A 24152-nucleotide genomic window follows, 5' to 3' on the forward strand; every position below is an offset into this window, starting at 1 on the left:
TTTTAAACGGGCACTGATTCATGAAAGTTGACATTCACTTTAAAGGCACATTGTACACTAGATTTTTCTTTGCATAAATGTTTTGCAGCTAATCCATTTATATAGCTCATCTGGTAGTGTTTTTGTAAAAATGTATAGTTTTGCTTTTTTTTTTTTAAATAACATTTAGCTGAATTTCAGACTCCTAACCAAGCCCCAAAGTTTTACATGTATACTGATGTCTACAGAATCTAGCCCAGCCCCTTTTACTGGGTGCCCCTGTCTAACCTCATCAGCACAGTGCATACAGTACATATAATACTAATATACGTTGGTGGTAATTGAAGTAAAGTTAACCCCACACGTCTACTCGCATAAACCAAACAGGCTGCCACAGCATCATCACCCCTTATGCCATTGCCTCTGTGACCCCCACCCCTTGGCTGACAGCTGGACCAATGCGCAGCTGCACCATGTGACCTACTTCCCATCTTGCGCCTGCGCAGTCAACAGTAAGAGCCGGCCTGTCAGCTCCTGGGAGGAGGAAGCCGCCATGGAGTCATACGATGTGATCGCTAACCAACCTGTGGTTATTGACAATGTGAGTAAATGTGTTAACCGTTGTCTGTTACGTGTTGCTTCATGGACCCTTGATTCCGTCTAGTGTCCGTTTACAGTTGGGCTTTGGGATGCAGGGATTAGTTTCCCTTTGTCATAGTAACCGCGCCCGTCTGTCAGGCTGGAGGGTCTATAGGGGTGGATGGTAGTAGGGACAGGCTAATTAGCTCCTTGCTTTAAAATGGTGAAGTTTCCCTGGTTGATACATTTACATTAATATTTGTTTTACAACATTCTATTTCGGAATGGAAGTGAGTGACTCAATCTAACCTGCTGCAGCGTCAGTGCACGCCTAGGGGACCAAAAAGGTGTAGCAAACGATACGTTCCTGCTATTTGATTGGCTAGACTGTGTGTCAGTCACCTAGAAGAAAAAGGGTGGGTCTGAATGATGTCATTGAACCGCACCCTTGATTTCCATTGGATTAGCAATTGATCTATAGACGCTTTAGTGGGTGTGATTGGTCAATGGGCTTGGAGGCGGGTTGTGTTATGGGTGTGGAAAGATGGAGATGACAAGGTATAAACAGGCTGGACCCGTTATGTTTGTGTAGTACAGTAACAGCATCCTGTTTGAGATACTTGTATGCATTTATATTAAACAACAGGAGCCAAAGCGTGAAAAGTTATATATTACATATTCCCAAATTCTTATATATATATATATATATATATATATATATATATATATATATATATATATATATATATATATATCAGTTCCCTTGTAAATTTCTTTTTGCATTTCCGGCCACAATATAAAACTGGGTGTCAGCTTTACCCTTCAGCTTCTATTCACCCTTTCTCAAATCCCATAGAAGATGCCTTTAGAGAGTTAAATTTCACTATGCATTTTTTGTATTTATTTCAGTCAGGTTCTTGCAATAAATACAATTATACATTTTACAATGTTAAGCAATTGCTTTTTTATATTCATGATACAAAGAATTAAATATTCATGACCATATAAAAGAATGTCTTAAAGGGACAGTCCAAGGATACTGTTAGAATGTACATTGCAATACAAAGTGTTTGTTTTTTTTAACACTGGCCTTTTTTGTGTTATCAATATAACAGATCAGCATCTTAAAGGGACAGTAAAGTTAGAATGACATTTTTATGGTTCAGATAGATCATGTAATTTGAAGCAACTTTCCAGTTTACTTCTGTTATCTTGTTACTTTGTTCTCTTGGTATACTTTGTTGAAATGCATTCCTAAGTAGGCTCAGGAGTAGTAATGCACTACTGGGATCTAGCTGCTGATTGGTGGCTGCACATTGATGCCTCTTGCCATTGGCTCACCTGTTTTCAGCTAACTCTCAGTGTGTTGCTGCTCCTTCAACAAAGCATACCAAGAGAATGAAACAAATTTAATAATAGAAATAAACGGAAAGTTCCTTCTGGTTTCATGTCCATTTAAAGGTAATATGAAACCCAAAATATTTATTTTATGATTCAGATAGAGCATACCATTTTAAGCAACTTTCTAATTTACTCCTATTATCAAATTTTCTTTGCTCTCTAGATATCATTTGTTGAAAAACAGGGACGTAAGTTAAGGAGCATGCACATGTCTGGAGCATTATGTGGCAGCAGTTTTGCAAGAATGTTATCCATATGCAAGAACAGTAGATGTTTCCTGCCATGTAGTGCTCCAGACACTTACCTAGGTATAACAAAGCAAATTTGATAATAGAGGTACATTAGAATATTTTTAAAAAATTGTATGCTCTGTTTGATTCACAAAATAAATATTTTTAGGTTTCATATGTCTTTATTTTATTTAAAAAAATGTGATTTAAAATCTTTGTAAAGTTGAAGTGAAAATAATGCAGCTGGATCAGTTGTGTACTTCCTGCTGATGCTCATTGGATGATAGGTACTTCCTGCTGATGCTCATTGGGTGATGGGTACTTCCTGCTGATGCTCATTGGATGATGGGTACTCCCTGCTGATGCTCATTGGATGATGGGTACTCCCTGCTGATGCTCATTGGATGATGGGTACTTCCTGCTGATGCTCATTGGATGATGGGTACTCCCTGCTGATGCTCATTGGATGTTGGGTACTCCCTGCTGATGCTCATTGGATGATGGGTACTCCCTGCTGATGCTCATTGGGTGATGGGTACTCCCTGCTGATGCTCATTGGGTGATGGGTACTCCCTGCTGATGCTCATTGGGTGATGGGTACTCCCTGCTGATGCTCATTGGGTGATGGGTACTCCCTGCTGATGCTCATAAGTAATATAAGCCAACGAGCATTAGTAGAAAATAATATACGCCAATGAGCATTAGTAGGAAGTGTAATACCGATACTGGTATATTAGATAAATGTGAAACGTGTATTTGCTTAGATATTGCTGTTTCATATCAACTCAAATGTTTGCTATGCTCAGGTCTTATTATGTATTAGGACAAAAGATATACAATAATATCGTTGCTGAGGTATATAATAAACTAAGAATAAAGCAACAGAGAAAAAAAAAAGATACCTCACAACAGCACTCTTAGTCCAATAAACAATTTACTTAATTGAAATAGTTTACAATATATATAAACTACCTACTGTGCACAGTGGTTACAAAACTTAACGTGAAATAGCAGGTGAGTCAAATCAAATTCCTGTCTATTGCGCACTTCAACAGAAGAAAAAGGGAAAAACACTGCACGTAATTTATATACGGTATTATAACAGCAGGTACAATACTTATCATCAGCTGTAGGCTAGTGTCTGTTAGACTGCTGTCCATATGGTTTAAATATGCTTCATATGGATGACTGATAACATATAGTACAGTGTCCCTTTAACACTAGATTGGCATGTCTAAATATCCCAAGGTGCCAATGCTAGAACATAAAGGAGAAAAAAAATATACAGCAGTAAAAAAAAAAAGATAATTTGTTAATTTTCTCCTCTTCAAGACAAAACAAGCTGTAACTTTCTTCTCGTTTACATAGTCACTCTGCAGTGAACCTCAAAATGTAATAATATAGAATATTGCTACATTTTTATATTCACAGCTATTTATTTAAAGCACTGGTTTTCAAACCTGTCCTCAGACCTCCCTAACAGGCCACATTTTGAGAATATCTGAACTGGAGCACAGGTAAAATAATCAGCTGATTACTAAGCATTGTTATTTTACCTGCTCTCATCCAAGGTAATCCTGGAAACCTGGCCTGTTGGGGAGGCCTCAGGACAGGTTGGAAAACCAGTGATTTAAAGGGAAATGAAAACCACGTTTTTTTTTTTTCTTTCACAATTTAGACAGAGCTTGCAATTTTTAAATAACTTTCCAATTTATTTCTATTATCTAATTTGTTTTGTTCTCTTTATTAAAAAATATACCTAGGTAGACTCAGAAGCTGCTGATTGGTGGCTGCAAATTACTGCTCCTTTGACAAAGGATAGCAAGAGAATTAGGCTAATTAGATATTCAAAGTAAATAGGAAAGTTGTTTAAAATTGTACATTCTATCTGAATCATGAAAGAAAAATTGTGAGTTTCATGTCCCTTTTAAAATAAAAAAATCAGTTAATTGACTTCTCAGTCAGAATACTGCAAGTAAATTGATAAAACTGTGGTGGTGTCTGCACCCATATGCTCTGTCTTAGAAGGCTTTTAATGTCTGTGGTGCACCGGGCAAGGCAAGAAGGTTTATCAGAAATAATGATTCAACAGTATACAATAATTATGGATTCTGTTTCACCTTGAATAAAGTCTAAAGAGCAGCCATTATAGCCTATTGTATTACATCACTTTCCTACGTGAATATCCACATGAAAGTCATAAGTGCAAGTTTTAGGATTATTTATGGTCTCTCAAAATACAATGGACAAATAAATCTTAGATAAAATCTTTAGAGCATAATTTTAATATTCTGATTATTGTATTTTAATTGTGTATAAGTTTCACATTTAAAATAAATAAATGTGGTTTAGGCTAAACCAAGAAACTGCCATATTTATTAATATGTGATCTTAGCATGTGCAAAAGTGTAAATGTGAGGTGAAAAAAAGGTAGACGAGTGTCGTCTGGAATACTGTTGTGAAATTCCTTCAGTGCAAAGTAGTTTTATTGATATAAAATCTACCAACTTATAAAATGAGAACCACAGAGAAGGAACATTCCTACAGTTATTTTATTGTATTCTCTTAATAACTATACATAGATTTTCTGGCTTCTATACAAGAGCCTAGACATCAGGTATTTGATGTGTTTGAAGAAAAACTTGCAGAGGTATATGTATGTATGGAGAAAAAAGAAGAGTGCGCCTCATAGTGTATTATGGATTGCTGGATTTCTTAACGCACAAATGGTAATATGCTCACAAGAAGACGTTGCACAGTACTGTGACCGGTGCTTGAACGCAAGCTATCACTTAAAGGGACAGTCTAGTCCAAAAAAAACCTTTCATGATTCAGATAGGGCATGTAATTTTAAACAATTTTCCAATTTACTTTTATCACCAATTTTTCTTTGTTCTCTTGGTATTCTTAGTTGAAAGCTTAACCTAGGAGGTTCATATGCTAATTTCTTAGACCTTGAAGGCCGCCTCTTAAGAATGCATTTTAACAGGTTTTTCACCACTAGAGGGTGTTAGTTCATGTTTTTCATATAGATAACACTGTGCTCATGCACGTGAAGTTACCTGGGAGCCATCACTGATTGGCTAAACTGCAAGTCTGTCAAAAGAACTGAAATAAAGGGGCAGTTTGCAGAGGCTTAGATACAAGATAATTACAGAGGTAAAAAATATATAAATATAACTGTGTTGGTTATGCAAAATTAGGGAATGGGTAAAAAATGGATTATCTATCTTTTAAAACAATAACAATTCTGGTTTAGATTGTCCCTTTAATACAGTGGCTAGTACACTGTCAGCTGTACCTTAGCTGAAGATTGCTGTAGATACCTTTAGCTGAAGATTGCTGTAGATGCAGGAACTGTCTCTTGTTTCACACCCGTCCAGACCGGGTTTTTACTGATTGGAAAGATGGTAAGCTACAACTTGGTTGGCATATAAAGACAACTTCCAGAATGCTATTAAAACAAACTGTTTAATATCTTTTTTGCTGCAACGCCTTTCTCAGTGGTCGTTTCCTCAGGCAAATGTAAAAAATGGAACATATATGTATATATGTATGTATGTATGTATATGTAATTCCAAAATCAAGAATTATTCAGAAATCCAGGTTAATATTTTTTTTTTAAAATAATTAAACATTACCATTTTCCCTGCCAGTAAGTCACAACCTTCTCTATTTGCCTTTTTGGTTTGTTTTGTGTTAAAAAATGCAAAGGATAGGCTATATTTATTTAAAAACCTATTGGCCTTTTGATTACAGTACTATCTTCCTGATGGTACAATGTATACACAATAATTTAAAAACTACCTTTTAGATTGCATGAATAAGCTATATTGTGAAATGTAAAGTTTACCTAAATGGCATAAGATGTTGTTGTGTTACACTTGATCCTATCCCCTCTCCATGCTGCCCCATTTCACAGATGCAAATAAACAAATATTGCGATATGCAAACTATTGCGAAATACAATCCTTTTCTGGCCCCAAGCAGTTTGGATAAAGGGGTTTGTACCTGGATATGTTTTGTTCAGAGTGATGCACTTCACTATGTTCTCTATATCTCTTGGGCAAAAGGTCTCCCTATATGCATAGACACCTACTGATTTCTGCCAAGGACACTAGTACCTTTCTTTTAATTTTAACTTCTATATTGAGTTCCTCAGAGACTGAGTATGTTGCCAGGGTAGACAATTTGTAGCAGTTTAATAAAGTCCTGTGGTGAAATGGAGATGTTTCTATACCTGCCATCCTGTGAAATCATCTTCCCTTTTTACTTGATTGCATGTCCTGTTTACCTGAATACAAAGTATGAATCAAACTTTTATAATTACTGATATATCTCTTTAAGGATTTGGGGGGGAAGAATAGACCAAATCTATGGAACCTAATCAAATTCTTAATGGAATATAAAACCAAAATTGTTTCTTTCATTATTTCAGATAGAGCATGCACTTTTAAACTGCTTTCTAATATACTTCTATTAACAAATGTTCTTTTTGGTATCTTTTGTTGAAAAGCAGGGACATATGCTTAGGAGCCGGCCCATTTCTGGAGCACATTATGGCAGCAGTTTTGCAAAAATGTTATCCATTTGCACTAGCTGGCAGCACTATTTCCTGCCATGTAGTGCGCCAGATGCCTACCTAGGTATCGCTTCAAAACAGAATATCATGGGAACAAAGCAGATTTAAAGGGACAGTCTACACCAGAATTTTTGTTTTAAAAATATAGATAATCCCTTTATTACCCATTCCCTAGTTTTGCATAACCAACACAGTTATATTAATACACTTTGTTTTACCTCTGTGATTACCTTGTATCTAAGCCTCTGGAGACTGCCTCCTTATTTCAGTTCTTTTGACAGATTTGCGTTTTAGCCAATCAGTGCTGACTCCTAGGTAAATTCACATGCGTGAGCTCAATGTTATCTAGATGACACACATGAACTAACACCCTCTAGTGAAAAACTGTCAAAATGCATTCATTTAAGAGGTGGCCTTCAAGGTCTAAGAAATTAGCATATGAGCTTACCTAGGTTTAGCTTTCAACTAAGAATACCAAGAGAACAAAGCAAGATTGGTGATACAAGTAAATTGGAAAGTTGTTTAAAATTGCATGCCCTATTTAAATCATGAAAGTTTATTTTGGACTAGACTGTCCCTTTTAATAATAGAAGTAAATTGGAAACTTTTTTTAAAACGACATGTTCTGTCTGAATCACAAAGCAAACATTTTGGGTTTCATATCTCTTTAAGAAGTCTCATTTCCATTCCCTTACCTTCCCTCTCTGTACATCTTTTATCACATAACTCTAAAGGCTGCCTGTCCTGAGGATCACCTCGCATATAGGTGGTTAACATCAGAGCATAACTAACAGGCAGAGCTCTAGAGCTTTTACTGTTTGTCTTACAGTCTTTGCTTATTTCTTGTCATGATTTAGACACAGCTTACCAGTTTAAACAGCTTTCCAATGTATTTCTATTATCAAATTTGCTTAAAGGGACCGTATACACCAATTTTCAAATAACTGCATGTAATAGACACTACTATAAAGAATAATATGCACAGATATAAAAACAGCATTAAACGTTATAAAAACTTACTTAAAAGTTCCCAGTTTAGCTCTGTTAAAAAGATAGCTGGAAAGCCCACTGTAACTAAGGAAAAAACAGACAATGCCCCCCTCTCCCTTCCTCTGCATATGAAAATACTCTTTACACAAATAGGAGCAAGGTGGAGTAGGTATACCTCGGTATTCTCCTAAAACTTTGGGGCTTGGTTAGGAGTCTGAAAATTAGAGAAATATTATTTAAAATAAGCTAAACTATACATTTTTAAAAAAAAAACCCTGTATGGGCTATATAAATGGATCTGCAAAACATTTATGCAAAGAAAAATTGAGTGTATAATGTCCCTTTGATTCTCTTTATATCCTATGTTGAACGAGCAGTAGTGCACTACTGGGAGCTAGCTGAACACATGGGTGAGTAAATGACAAGGAGCATATATGAGCAGCCATCAATCACCAGCTAGCACCCAGTAGTGCATTACTGCTCCTGAGGCATTATGTCCCTTTAATGTTGGATTGTATTATGCACCTACAAGCCTACAACTAACTTGATGTAATTACTTGATCATCTGATTATGCATGTTTTAAGTCTGTTAGGATTTATTTTATTTGTTTATTTTTTTGTGCAGGGCTCTGGAGTCATTAAGGCTGGATTTGCTGGTGATCAAATCCCAAAATACTGCTTTCCAAACTAGTACGTACCCAGATTATCTATTCATTGTAGTTAAAAACATATTAGGTCATTTGATTGAATGAACTGATGTTTGTATTCTCCTTTAGTGTCGGAAGACCTAAACATATTCGAGTCATGGCAGGTGCACTGGAAGGTGATTTATTTATTGGACCAAAAGCAGAGGTAAAATTATATGCAGAAAATACACAATTGTATTAACTGTTTATTTTAGTAAACAGTAGATTCTTGTATCCATTGTTTTAGAGAAGGTTTTGTTTTTGTTTTTAATGTATTTATTGTTTTTATGTCATCATTAAAACTTTTTTTTTTAAATTCTTGTAGGAGCATAGGGGTCTACTATCTATACGATATCCAATGGAACATGGAATTGTAAAGGACTGGAATGACATGGAGCGGATTTGGCAGTATGTTTATTCAAAAGATCAGCTGCAGACTTTCTCTGAAGAGGTAAAATGAAATGCCATATATTAATATATAAGTAGTTTTCTAGTATGTTTTTAGATGTGTGCGTTCGGTAGTTTCGTTCACTGCCGAATACGGAAGTATAAAGCTATTTTCCGTATTCAGCTCTTTTCGGAGCCTAATATCCTATTGTGCAAGTGAAAGACTTTAAAATCTGGGCAAAACCAGAACTTGGTGTGTTTACCTTGCACAAGAGGATATTCGGCAGTGAAAAGAGCTTCCTACTTCCGCACTCGGCAGTGAACAAAACTGCTGAATGCACACATCTAGTATGTTTACCATCATGTTTTTGTCCATGTTACAAATTTGATATGATTATGAGAGTAGTTGGTCACTATATATAGTTTATTTTTTTGATGGTCGATCTGGATATGATGAATATAGAAATGTTTGGTATTCTTTGTTTTGCGAAAAGAATATTTTAGTAAAATTTATAAATTTACGCAAATGTGCTGTATGACCTACTTTGTAGGAACTTTGTATTTTTTGCAAAAAAAGTTTGTTGTTTAGAGTATTACATTTATTTGCTTTTTTTCTTACTTTGGAACCCTGGAGATAACAACAATTTTATTAAAAACACAAGCTGTTTAATCTTCCAGTTAAACGTCTGCTTTAATGATGTATTTGTTTGTACTCCGTAGCATCCCGTTTTGTTGACAGAGGCTCCCCTGAATCCTAGGAAGAATCGTGAACGAGCTGCAGAAGTTTTCTTTGAGACATTTAATGTACCTGCTCTTTTTATCTCCATGCAGGCAGTGCTCAGCCTGTGAGTATCTGTGCGTTTTTATAGTTGATGCCCAATGGCGCATTATTGCATTTTTTTTTTTTTTTTTTTGTGTGTAATTGTAATCTAAGATATACGTATGCAAAAGTTTAGGCACCCCTGACAATTTCCATTATTTTCATTTATAAATAATTGGGTGTTTTGGATCAGCAATTTTCATTTTTGATCTATCAAATAGCTGAACGACACCGTAATATTTCAGTAGTGAAATAAGGTTTATTGGATTAACAGAAAATGTGCAATATGCATCAAAACAAAATTAGACGGGTGCATAAATTTGGGCACCCTTGTCATTTTGTTGATTTGAATACCTGTAACTACCTAGAACTGATTAATTGGAACACACAATTGGTTTGGTGAGCCCATTAAGCCTTGAACTTCATAGACAGGTGCATCCAATCATGAGAAAAGGTATTTAAGGTGGCCAGTGGCAAGTTGTTGTTCTCTTTGACTCTCCTCTGAAGAGTGGCAACATGGAAGCCTCAAAACAACTCTCAAATGACCTGAAAACAAAGATTGTTCAACATTATGGTTTAGGGGAAGGCTACAAAAAGCTATCGCAGAGATTTAAGCTGTCAGTGTCCACTGTGAGGAACATAGTGAGGAAATGGAAGACCACAGGCACAGTTCTTATTAAAGCCAGAAGTGGCAGGCCAAGTAAAATATCGGAGAGGCAAAGGATGGCGAGAACAGTCAAAAACAGCCCACAGACCACCTCCAAAGAACTACAGCATCATCTTGCTGCAGATGGTGTCACTGTGCATCGTTCAACAATTCAGCGCACTTTGCACAAGGAGAAGCTGTATGGGATAGTGATGCTGAAGAAGCCTTTTCTGCATACACGCCACAAACGGGGTCGCTTGAGGTATGCAAACGCACATTTGGACAAGCTAGCTTCATTTTGGAAGAAGGTGCTGGGGACTGATGAAACAAAGATTGAGTTATTTGTTCATAACAAGGGGTGTTATGTATGGCGGCAAAAGAACACAGCATTCCAAGACAAACACTTGCTACCCACAGTAAAATTTGGTGGATGTTCCATCATGCTGTGGGGCTGTATGGCCAGTGCCGGTACTGGGAATCTTGTTAAAGTTGAGGGTCACACTGATTCCACTCAATATCAGCAGATACTTGAGAATAATGTTGAGGAATTAGTCACAAAGTTGAAGTTACACCGGAGCTGGATATTTCAACAATACAACGACCCAAAACACTGCTCAAAATCTACTCTGGCATTTATGCAGAGGAACAAGTACAATGTTCTGGATTAGCCATCCCAGTCCCCAGACCTGAATATCATTGAAAATCTGTGGGGTGATTTGAAGCGGGGCTGTCCATGCTCGGCAACCATCAAACCTAACTGAACTGGAGATGTTTTGCAAAGAGGAATGGTCCAAAATACCTTCATCTAGAATCCCAGACACTCATTACAGGTTATAGGAAGCGTCTAGAGGCTGTTATTTCTGCTAAAGGAGGCTCTACTAAATATTGATGCAATATTTCTGTTGGGGTGCCCAAATTTATGCACCTGTCTAATTTTGTTTTGATGCATATTGCACATTTTCTGTTAATCCAATAAACCTCATTTCACTACTGAAATATTACGGTGTCGTTCAGCTATTTGATAGATCAAAATGAAATTGCTAATCCAAACACCCAATTATTTATAAATGAAAATCATGGAAATTGTCAGGGGTGCCTAAATTTTTTAATAGTTATTGGATTTTCCACAATTTTAATGATAAATAGAAAATTATGATCAGCAACGGTTACATTTCACAGTAAAAATAATGCATTCATAATAATGCGTACATCAGTCTTAATATGCTACTAAGTAATACAAAATCCAAACTCAACTAATGCTCTTTGTAATTAAATTTAAACCATTATTAAATATACTGCAGAAGTAGAATGTTCAGTGTTTGGTTATTTAGGTATTTAACCAAATATTTACTATCCTTCCGCCATATGTTCTTTACTTATGTGTTTTATTAATAATAATAATTATAATAATAAAGAAAGGGGGGGGTTGGTTAAATCCCCCTCTCTCTGCCTCTATTAAAATATTTTTATACATAAGAGAATATTTTTTTGTGCCAATAAGAAATGTATAATAAATCAAAACTATTATTATACCACTGATAAAGATATAAAGTAGTAATTGAGTCTAAAGTAGTTTGTGCTAATAATAAAACACTGACCTCAATATAAAACCTTTTATATTGGTCTTAAATGTTTTTAATATATTGAGTATGTGTATCGTTGTATCTAAGTAGTTAATGTGTGGAAAAAGATAGTATGTATATCAATAACTGTTTTAAAGGAACAGAGTTTTGTTGGAATATTAACCTTCCTATAATAAAATTTTCATAATTAATGTGAAATTATGAACTTAAATATTTATACCACCTTAAATATACAATTGTTCCAGTACATCCCCTTAAAAAAAACAAGCCACTCTAAAGACCTCTGCCACAAGGGGAGGGGTCTATGAACATAAAAGTGTCATGCAAAGGAGGTTTGATGTCTTTAATAAAGCACCATGAAGTGGTGTGAAACATGTCAGATAATTGGTTTAATCTGTGTGTGCTCAACAAGTTGGTCTATTTCAGTTTTTATACGGGTACCAATAATAATTCTAGTTTTAAATTACTTTTCTGTGGGATTACCGAGCCACCATTGTTTATTCTAAGCACTTGAAAATGGCAGTGCTGGTCATCCCCAAGGCAGAACATGCAGTGATCTGAGATGTCATCACAGAAAATGCAGCATGTCCAGAGAGAGAATGTGACACATGAGGGAACTATTAGCACTTTTGCTTTGTAGCACTGCTCCACAACAGCTGTTCTCTTTAAACAGTGCTTTGCTCTGGTTGCATTGTGAACGTTTTCCTTAACCCCTTAATGACCGAGGACGTGCAGGGTACGTCCTCAAAAAAAAGGCAGTTAACGCCTGAGGACGTACCCTGCACGTCCTCGGTGTGGAAAGCAGCTGGAAGCGATCCTGCTCGCTTCCAGCTGCTTTCCGGTTATTGCAGTGATGCCTCGATATGGAGGCATCCTGCAATAACCTCACATGGCCATCCGATGCAGAGAGAGCCACTCTGTGGCCCTCTCTGCACCGGACATCGATGGCCGGTATCGTTGGTGGGTGGGAGCCGAATTGGGAGGCGGGTGGGCGGCCATCGGTGTGCCGCGTGATGTCACGGGGGGGGGGTATGGGGGGCGTGACCGCCTGGGGCGCGCAGGGGCGCGCGCGCGTGCACGGTGGGTGGCGGGCGGGCGCGTGCACGGGGCGGGAGCGGGTGGGAACCGCTACACTACGGAAAAGTATTTAATAAAACCTGGCTAATCATGTTTGTGCAAAAGCACAAAAAACGATCGTGGAGGGGTGGGGGGGTTGGTTTTGTGTGTGGGGAAGCTACACTACAGAAAATTTCAAAAAATTAAAAAAACAAACCATTTTTTTTCTTCTAAACTGGGTACTGGCAGACAGCTGCCAGTACCCAAGATGGCGCCCATTAAGTTAGAGTGGGAGGGGATAGAGCTGTTTGGGGGGGGATCAGTGAGGTTGGGGGCTAAGGGGGGATAGTACACAGCAGCATATGTAAATATGCTTAAAAAAATCATTAAAAAAAATATATATAGCTTTTATTTTAGTACTGGCAGACTTTCTGCCAGTACTTAAGATGGCGGGGACAATTGTGGGGTGGGGGAGGGAAGAGAGCTGTTTGGGAGGGATCAGGGGGTCTGATGTTTTAGGTGGGAGGCTGAGCTCTACACTAAATCTAATATTAACCCTGCAAGCTCCCTACAAGCTACCTAATTAACCCCTTCACTGCTAGCCATAATACACGTGTGATGCGCAGCGGCATTTAGCGGCCTTCTAAATACCAAAAAGCAACGCCAAAGCCATATATGTCTGCTATTTCTGAACAAAGGGGATCCCAGAGAAGCATTTACAACCATTTGTGCCATAACTGCACAAGCTGTTTGTAAATGATTTCAGTGAGAAACCTAAAATTGTGAAATATTTTACGTTTTTTTTTAATTTGATCGCATTTGGCGGTGAAATGGTGGCATGAAATATACCAAAATGGGCCTAGATCAATACTTGGGGTTGTCTACTACACTACACTAAAGCTAAAATTAACCCTACAAGCTCCCTACATGCTCCCTAATTAACCCCTTCACTGCTGGGCATAATACACGTGTGGTGCGCAGTGGCATTTAGTGGCATTCTAATTACCAAAAAGCAACACCAAAGCCATATAAGTCTGCTATTTCTGAACAAAGGGGATCACAGAGAAGAATTTACAACCATTTGTGCCATAATTGCACAAACTATTTGTAAATAATTTCAGTGAGAAACCTAAAGTTTGTGAAAAAAAATTGTGAAAAAGTGAACGATTTTTTTTATTTGATCGCATTTGGCGGTGAAATGGTGGCATGAAATATACCAAAATTGGCCTAGATCAATACTTTGGGTTGTCTACTAAAAAAAAATATATACATGTCAATGGATATTCAGGGATTCCTGAAAGATATCAGTGTTCCAATGTAACTAGCGCTAATTTTGAAAAAAAAGTGGTTTGCAAATAGCAAAGTGCTACTTGTATTTATGGCCCTATAACTTACAAAAAAAGCAAAGAAGATGTAAACATTGGGTATTTCTAAACTCAGGACAAAATTTAGAAACTATTTAGCATAGGTGTTTTTTGGTGGTTGTAGATATGTAACAGATTTTGGGGGTCAAAGTTAAAAAAAGTGTTTTTTTTTTCAATTTTTCCTCATATTTTATCATTTTTTTTATAGTAAATTATAAGATATGATGAAAATAATGGTATCTTTTGAAAGTCCATTTAATGGCGAGAAAAACGGTATATAATATGTGTGGGTACAGTAAATGAGTAAGAGGAAAATTACAGCTAAACACAAACACCGCAAAAATGTAAAAATAGCCTTGGTCCCAAACGGACAGAAAATGGAAAAGTGCTGCGGTCATTAAGGGGTTAACACAGTGCAGCCAAAACAAATACGGGATAGCACTGCAAAGCAGCAGGGCATTGATTGATTTTACCTGCTGTAAATTAATATATAAAACTTAAAAACAATTCTTTATTCTCCAGTTATTCAGTATATTGCAATTGAGCTGGTGCTTTAGTATAACTGCCTTATTTAAAATGGTATTTAAAGTGATGGTAAACTCCGTTATTTGCAAATTACATATTTAGATTAGTTTATATAATAAGTATTAAACCGCATTATCAATTCATTATTTTTTGATGTATTTTAATGTAAATTTTAATACATTATCAAAACCTTGTTGCGCCGCATCTCTCCGCCTCTCTTAGATGTTTCACTGAATATTGTCTGCTTTGATCTGGTCTCCACCCTCTCTACACGTGAGAGGGTTTGCTCGCTCGATGTTAGGATTGCTCGGATTGCACGTTAATGCGCATGCGCGAATCCAATTGCATTGAAGGAAGCCTGTCTTGTGACAGGCTTGATGATTGGACAAAAGACGGCAAAAAGAATATGACGTCACGGAGGGCTGGTGATTTAACGGAACAGAGATATTATTTATTATGTCATTGTAAGTAAATGGCTATATACCGTATAAAGTGAAAATTTGTGTGCACATTTAAGAAGAATGAACAAGATTGATCATATATTCGGTCAATAGTGAGTTTACTATCCCTTTAATTTTAAAAAGACCTGCAAAAAAGGTTCTGCCTCTGGGCTGGTCATAAGCAGCCATTGTTTGGAGAGGATACTTTTTGTGTATTCCATGCAGTTAGAGGAATTTTCTAGATACTTGACCTGCTTTGATTATTAATGGTTCTTAGTTAGTATTTCTGGTATTTTATTCTTGCAGAATAATTATATCATTTGGATTAAATAAAATCTTAAATTTAAAGGGGACATTTAAATAATAAACTGTGTTATACATATGAAAAGTTACTATTAAAACATAAAATTTTTTTTTTTTTTTAATAAAAAGGTTCATACCATTTTGTTTTGATTTTGAAACCGTGATTGATTTTGTATGCAACTTACTCATTTGCCAAGAAGTTATCTGATTTAAAGGGACGGTAAGGTTAAAATGAAACTTTATCTAAAAGATACAAAGAGAGAGAGAGACAGCGCAATCCTCGATTCAAAGTAGTATTTTAATGATTAAAACATCACGCTAGTACATGTGCATTTACTAGACGTGAAGAAATGAAAGTCCCTTGCATCAAAAGGTGGTCCCGGTCTGATCCGATCAAGTCCGTATTTGTGATTACCGACAGTTCAGTATTTAAACTCCCAGCTTACGGCACACGTCAGCCTCGCCAACCTCCTACTGGTACTCATGTGGGACACAATACTCAACTCGTTTAGCCGGATGAACGCCCGGGCTTTCTCAAGAGATGTCAATCCTCAGATAGATCCCTGTTAGGGTAAAACATGGGCTGATCCAGAGCCGATTAAATAAGTCTTTTATGGTTTATTCAGAGCATACAATTTTAAATTACTTTTAAGTGAACTTCTATTATCAAACTTGCTTCATTCTCGTAGTATCTTTTGTTGAAGAATAAACCTAGGTAGGCTGATTGGAGTGTGCATGTGTCTTTTAGCACTTGTATTGCAGGTGTGTTTGCAACAATGTTTGTAGCAATGTTATACTTTGCAAATACTACATGTATATGAAGCATCAAGTGCATGTCTGTTATTTGCTATACTTGTTCACAATCCCATGACACCAGCTCTAACAATAACTGGTTTATTAATGATTTCTACAATAACAGTTTCTGACACATGCACGCTCCTGTGAGCCTACTTAGGTTTACATTTCAATAAAGATTTCAAAAGAGCAAAACATAGAAGTAAATTGTAATGTTGTTTAAAACTGCAAAGGTTATCTAAATATTAAAATTTTAATTTTGACTTTACTGACACTTTAATGAGGATAACTCTTAACAACTTTATTGTTGGGCTGTGACATATTCCACAAAACAAATTATTTTTCGGCTCAAAACCCCCGGAAACGTATACATTTCACAATTCCCTATTTTAAATGCAATAACAAAATATATATTTTAGTGACAGGAGGTAAATCCTCTGTAATTTGTTGAATTAGCTGTAATAAAGACATGCATTACTGTTGCTGTAGTTTACCGTTTGTAAGTTTTGCCTTACTCCATCCAGTGTTCTGCCACAGTACAAAAGACCGTAAACACAAATTCTACCAGTTTTTTTTCCCAAGGGGTTTATTTCTGTACTGCTTTACAATATCAAAACTCTTCAAACAGTTGGTAACATAATTACAACTTAAATACTTTTCTATGCAGTCCGACTTCTTCCAATCGTTGCATGCGCCCAACTTGTGGGGCATGCAACAATTGGATGAAGCCGGATTCGTCATCACTCGGCTAAATGAATTACGACGTGCGGGCGGAGGAACGGCGCAATGTTTACCATCTCTAGATGGTAAATATTTTACTAATAAAAGGTCTTATAAATAAAAAATAATAATCAATGAAAGTGCCCCTGTTTTGAACGCTAATTGTATATACTGTTCACTAAAATAAGAAACTTTACAATCTTTTTAATTGCTGATGTCCCCTCTTTGTAAAATAGCCTGTACCCTGCAGCTTTGTCATTTATTTATATACCCTGTAACTCAAGTGAGATAAGAAGCGCAAGTCATTCTATATCAAATGGAAGCTGTAAAGTTTTGGTCTTTTAGTGTGAGTTAGGGGTCTTGTAGTTTGTCAGTGTGAACTAATTGTATCTTTGTGTAGTACTAGACAATTGTAATGTATTTGTGGCAAAATTTAGAAATTTAATTTTGTTTTATACAGGAATCAATAATTGTGTGTCAGATATGCATGATTGTTTTGGTGTATGACAAGTCTGTGCCAACATAAGTTTTTTTCTTTCTTTTTGACTGTAGTTATGCCACAGGAAGGACGACAGGCGTTGTACTAGATTCTGGGGATGGAGTGACACATGCAGTTCCCATCTACGAAGGCTTTGCAATGCCTCATTCCATAATGAGGATCGATATTGCAGGCCGAGATGTTTCTCGATTCCTGCGCCTCTACCTCAGAAAGGAAGGGTACGATTTCCACACTTCAGCTGAATTTGAGATTGTGAAAACCATCAAGGAGGTTTGTGATGTTTTACTTTATTTGCTTTCCTTTGAAGCGGTCTAGCCTAACATGAAAAAAACGATTTCTCAGCAAATAAATCAAAGTGTATCTTTAAATTAGACTCTCCCGTGGGGAGATGGGAGGGTGGGACCCATGGGTGTCTTGTGGAGTCTAAACCAGGGCACCATTTAAAGGAGCCTTTGACTCCCTGGCACCTTGGTTTGTCGAGCCCTGAGTTAAAGGACAGGAAAATATTAAATGTTAAGCAAATGTTGGCTCCTTTTTTGTTTAGACAGATCTGACCTAGTAGTAATTTTAAATAACAATCATGCTGCAACAGGAAAGGGCCTTCCCCAAACTGTTGCCGCTAAGTTGGAAGCAGCTGCTTGTCTAAAACGTCTTTGTATCTGTAGCATTAAAGGGACAGTAAAGTAAAAATTAATTTTTCATGATTCAGATAGAGTATGTAGTTTTAAACAACCTTCCAATTTACTTCTATTATCAAATCTGCTCTGTTCTTTTTGTATAATTTTATTTGAAAAGCATACCTAGGTATGCAGAGGAGCAGCAATGCACTACTGGGAGCTAGATGGTGATTGGTCGCTGCACATATAGACCTCTTGTAATATTGGCTCACCTGATGTGTTCAGTTTGGTGCCAAGCTGGAGCCTACTCTTAAAAAATAACAAGAGAACAAAACAAAATTTGATAATAGACTTAAATTAGGAAGTATTTAAAACTGCCTGTTGTATCTGAAGAATGACATTTTAGTTTTTACTTTACTGTCCCTTTTTAAGATGGCCCTTCAGTGGATCCTAGCTCAAACCCTGAAAAACAGTCCCAGACCATTAACCCTGAAAAACAGTCCCAGACCATTATCCCTCCGCCATAGAAAAACCCATTTCATGAAGCTCCTGATACACAGTTGTTGTGCTGATATTGCTTCCTGGGGCAGTTTGGAACTCTGTAGTGAGTGATGCAACAGATAATAGGTAATCTTTGAGCTATGCGCTTCAGCACTCAGCAGCCCCACGTTATCTACTATTTCATGGGTGGGCTGTTTTTGCTCCTAGACGCTTCCACTTCATACAAATTTCACAGTTGATCACTGCAGATCTATCAGGGCAGAAATTTCACTTAGTGACTTGTGACAAAGGGGGCATCTTATGACAGTGTCACTTTTAAAGTCACTGAGCTAATCAGTATGATGCATTGTACAGACTATATATGTCTGGAGATCTCATGACTGTGCACTGGATTGTATACTCGTTAGCAATGGGTGTGGCTGAAACACCTGAACTCAGTAATTAGTAGGGGTGTCCACTATTCTAAGTATTGTGTTAGTAAATACACAATACATTTCATTGTTAGACAGGAGAACTAGCTTATTTTTTTATGCAGGAGCTGTATGGTTTATTGTAGTTTGATTTACTCTGCAAAACAGAGGTATGATTGAGCTGTTGAGTTTGACTTTTTTACTGTTCTAAAATAAATTAAATAAGACTAGTATGTACAAACCATTTCATGTACTGTTAATGCATAACTTTTTTTTTCTTATATTAACCAGCGTGCTTGTTACCTGTCCATAAATCCACAAAAAGATGAGACTTTGGAGACTGAAAAAGCTCAGTATTATTTACCTGATGGGAGCACTATTGAGGTTTGTATATAACATACTATTTAAAGGACGGATACAAGAAATTGCTGATAGATGCTCTCAAGTTTGCATGAGGATTGTGTGGTTTATTTGTGTATGTTTGGACGTATATAACACACCTTGACTAAACCCCCTTTAATAATGCACTGAAAAGTCATATTGTTATTAATTTGTCATTGGCTCCCATTTTATAAGCAGTAGGTGGACAATGTTGCTAGGCAGGGAACCTATCCACTTGAGGTTGCCTCCATCGATGCATGCATTACTGCTGCTGATTGGATCAGCGGCGGGTTCCACTTGAGACCAGCAGCGCACTGCGGGTTCTGAGCAAAACATCTACTGTGTGTTAAACCCCTTTGTGAGAGTTTGTGTCCTTTAACCCTTTGAGTGCTAGTATTTAGGCGATTAAGTTTACACAAGAAAGAGCCTTTAAGCAGAAAACAAATGTTTGTTGTACAGATGACACAACAGTTGGTGAATACTCTTGATAAAAGTAAACCATATAAATGACTCAGCAGTGTGTGTGTGTGATAAAAGGGTGTGGCGCTATTATGCTTTGTGTTTACACGCTGTACTTTTTACTAATTACTTCGCTCATCCACAGATCGGCCCAGCCCGATTCCGAGCTCCAGAACTTCTTTTCCGGCCAGATCTAATTGGAGAGGAGTGTGAGGGTATTCACGAGGTTTTAGTATTCGCCATTCAGAAGTCAGACATGGATTTGAGGCGAACTTTATTCTCCAATATTGTTCTGTCTGGTGGATCCACTCTTTTTAAAGGTCTGGTCTACATTTTTATTCATACAGTGGTACTATTGAACACTTCACTAGTCAGATGCTCATGGACCGATCAGATCTCTCTATTAATAGTTACATATTAACAATGCTTCATTTGTTCTCGCTGGTATTTAAGTAGTTTTTTCATATGTTAAAGGGACAGTAAAACACTTTGTGAGATTTTAGTATGAAATGTTTACTTATATATAGTAAAACAACTTTGCAGTGTATTATTATTATTTTGCCCCCTTTTCCAATAATTTTAAGTCTGAAAATTACAATTCTGACAACTGAAACTGCACATGGCAGGCCTAACCCTGCTATATATCTGTTGGCTTTAGCAGACATTGTCAGATTTTTGTTAACATAATAACCGAGGCCAGTCTTCTTATCGCTAGTAAAGATTTACTGTTCCAAATATGCCAAGTGGTGGGTAGTGTTTAGCTATTGAGCAACAACATTTTCAAATTCACATAGTATATTAGTTTATTGCAAGACAAACAAAAAATATCTTTATGTAAAAGTGTTTACTTTCCCCTTTTAAAGCCTAATTCTTAAAGGGACATATTAATGCAAAATTATTATTAATGTGTGAATGTCCCGCGGTTAAACACAGTTATCTTTGCACATCAGGCCTGCTGTCAAGTCGTTGCTGAGCATGATACAGCCAATTATTAACGGCTTTGTGCCTATACTGTTCTAATTGGCTAATCAGTTGTATCCTGTTCATGAGATGCAGTACATCACAGCTCTTGAGTGGTACTTTAATTATGTGTTTAACCCACTGTGAGGGTTAAATATGTAATTACCAAGGGACATTTGTGTGATAATAAAATGTTCTGACAAATTAGACCATTTTTATTATATCAATATCATGTCTTTTTAATAATTAGGCATTTCTGGGTTCCATTAAACAAAGGAACCCTGCCAATATAGCTTGATAATAAAATATTTTGTCCTCCACCATATTTATATACATAGCTTTGGTAAATGTATTTTATGTCCTTTAACCCTTTGAGTGCTAAGCACTTTCCCATCTGGGTGCTAAGCTGAATTGAGGGTTTTGTATTTTTTTTTTTTTTTTTTATTTTTTTTTTCAGATCCCCAAGACTTATACCGTTTGAAAGGTTAGGCGATTACCTTTCCAATGGTGGGTCTTGGGGGTCTGTAGCTACTTAGATGCCTGAGATATAGGCTTCTAAGCAGCATGCCCCCTTTCCCTATACGGTCCATTGTCTTTTTTTTTTTTTTATAAAGTTGCGCAGTGACGTCATCACTTTTTGCGTGGTGACATCACACACAATGACATGAAGCCCCGGCAATGCCTGCCCCCAGATCTCCCTCAAGGTGGGAGAGTGCTAGCGACGGCTCTGAGCCATTGTTAGCACCTGAGTGGGAAACTCTGCCACGGCTCAGAGCCTTTCTTTAGCACTCAAGGGGTTAAAGGGATATGAAACCCAATCAGCAAGAGCTACCCAGGTGCTGAACCAAGAATGGGCCCTGTTTCTAAGCTTACATTCCTGCTTTTTCAAATAAAGATACAAAGAGAATAAAGAAAAAATGATAATAGGAGAAAATTAGAAAGTTGCTTAAAATTGCATGCTCTATCTGAATCGTGAAAAAAGAAAAAAAATTGGGTTTCATATCCCTTTAAGTACAGAGAATTTCTAGATCAGTAAATGTTCTATAATATGTCATTAACTAAAAATTAAAAGCAGGTGATTTTTCTGTTAGCCTTGTCTTCTTGCTGAAATGCCAAATGTACTACATGCAATGTTGTGACTACTTCCTGTCGTTTCAGGTTTTGGCGACAGACTTCTGAGTGAAGTGAAGAAATTAGCACCAAAAGATGTTAAAATAAGGGTACTTTTGTGTTGTACTTTCTATTCCTTTCTATCAGTCTTATATACTCCTCACACATTAGAACATATTATATTTTTTTTTAATGAAAGGGACACCTGAAAGAGAATTATTTCAAAATATATTACAGTGCTTTAAAAATGTGTTACATGCACAGTAGAGGTTCTGCTTGGGGCCAGCAATGCTCTGCAGGTCTTCAGCGGGATTTCTACTATGTGTTTAACCCCTTACCAGGGGTTAAACACACAGTAGTGCAGGGTTGATGGTCTTAAAATTGCAAACTCTATAAAGAATTTGAGAATTTACTTTTTTGACTGTTGACTAAGTATATCTTCTGGTTTTAGATATCTGCTCCTCAAGAACGATTATATTCCACGTGGATTGGGTAAGTAGTCACACTTCTTTTTAATTGCTTAGTTTGTTGTAAATACCAAGGTGCTGTATTTATGTGCAGTTATTTAACCCCTTAATGACCGAGGACGTGCAGGGTACGTCCTCAAAAAAAAGGCAGTTAACGCCTGAGGACGTACCCTGCACGTCCTCGGTGTGGAAAGCAGCTGGAAGCGATCCTGCTCGCTTCCAGCTGCTTTCCGGTTATTGCAGTGATGCCTCGATATGGAGGCATCCTGCAATAACCTTTTACGGCCATCCGATGCAGAGAGAGCCACTCTGTGGCCCTCTCTGCACCGGACATCGATGGCCGGTTTCGTTGGTGGGTGGGAGCCGACTTGGGAGGCGGGTGGGCGGCCATCGGTGTGCCGCATGACGTCAAGGGGGGCGGGATCGTCGGGGGCGCGCATGGGCGCGCGCGCGTGCACGGAGGGTGGCGGGCGGGCGCGTGCACGGGGCGGGAGCGGGTGGGAACCGCTACACTACGGAAAATGTTTTAATAAATAAGACCTAATCTTGTTTGTGCAAAAGCACAAAAAGTGATCATGGAGGGGTGGGGGGTTGGTTTTGTGTGGGGGGAAGCTACACTACAGAAACGTTTTAATAAATGTAAAAAAAAAACATTTTTTTCTTCTAAACTGGGTACTGGCAGACAGCTGCCAGTACCCAAGATGGCGCCCATTAAGTTAGAGTGGGAGGGTTATAGAGCTTTTTAGGGGGGATCAGTGAGGTTGGGGTCTAAGGGGGGATCGTACACATCAGCATATGTAAATATGCTTCTTTTTTTTTTTTTTTTTAAAAAAGGGCCAAATACCTTTTATTTTAGTACTGGCAGAGTTTCTGCCAGTACTTAAGATGGCGGGGACAATTGTGGGGTGGGGGAGGGAAGAGAGCTGTTTGGGAGGGATCAGGGGGTCTGATGTTTCAGGTGGGAGGCTGAGCTCTACACTAAATCTAATATTAACCCTGCAAGCTCCCTACAAGCTACCTAATTAACCCCTTCACTGCTAGCCATAATACACGTGTGATGCGCAGCGGCATTTAGCGGCCTTCTAAATACCAAAAAGCAATGCCAAAGCCATATATGTCTGCTATTTCTGAACAAAGGGGATCCCAGAGAAGCATTTACAACCATTTGTGCCATAACTGCACAAGCTGTTTGTAAATTATTTCAGTGAGAAACCTAAAATTGTGAAAAATGTAACTTTTTTTTTTATTTGATCGCATTTGGCGGTGAAATGGTGGCATGAAATATACCAAAATGGGCCTAGATCAATACTTGGGGTTGTCTACTACACTAAAGCTAAAATTACCCCAAAAAGCTCCCTACATGCTCCCTAATTAACCCCTACACTGCTGGGCATAATACACGTGTGGTGCGCAGTGGCATTTAGTGGCATTCTAATTACCAAAAAGCAACACCAAAGCCATATAAGTCTGCTATTTATGAATATAGGGGATCCCAGAGAAGAATTTACAACCATTTGTGCCATATTTGCACAAGCTGTTTGTAAATAATTTCAGTGAGAAACCTAAAGTTTGTGAAAAAGTGAACGATTTTTTTTATTTGATCGCATTTGGCGGTGAAATGGTGGCATGAAATATACCAAAATGGGCCTAGATCAATACTTT

The 24152-nt window shown here is 37.5% G+C and overlaps 1 protein-coding gene across 1 annotated transcript in view; it reads left to right on the forward strand.

Annotated features, from left to right (window-relative positions):
* Positions 1–482: 482 nt before the first annotated feature.
* ACTR1A (actin related protein 1A) overlaps positions 483–24152 on the forward strand; it is a 28541-nt gene continuing 4871 nt past the window's right edge. Inside the window, exons 1-10 of the mRNA XM_053692468.1 lie at positions 483–580; positions 8387–8451; positions 8538–8613; positions 8773–8898; positions 9555–9679; positions 17639–17855; positions 19405–19497; positions 20099–20273; positions 22072–22133; positions 22475–22515. Of these exons, the coding sequence (XP_053548443.1) occupies positions 533–580; positions 8387–8451; positions 8538–8613; positions 8773–8898; positions 9555–9679; positions 17639–17855; positions 19405–19497; positions 20099–20273; positions 22072–22133; positions 22475–22515 (1028 nt within the window). The 5' untranslated portion in view covers positions 483–532. The remainder of the gene's footprint in view (positions 581–8386; positions 8452–8537; positions 8614–8772; positions 8899–9554; positions 9680–17638; positions 17856–19404; positions 19498–20098; positions 20274–22071; positions 22134–22474; positions 22516–24152) is intronic.

This window comes from Bombina bombina, chromosome 9, assembly GCF_027579735.1.
Source record: "Bombina bombina isolate aBomBom1 chromosome 9, aBomBom1.pri, whole genome shotgun sequence".
NCBI classification, from domain to species: Eukaryota; Metazoa; Chordata; class Amphibia; order Anura; family Bombinatoridae; genus Bombina; species Bombina bombina.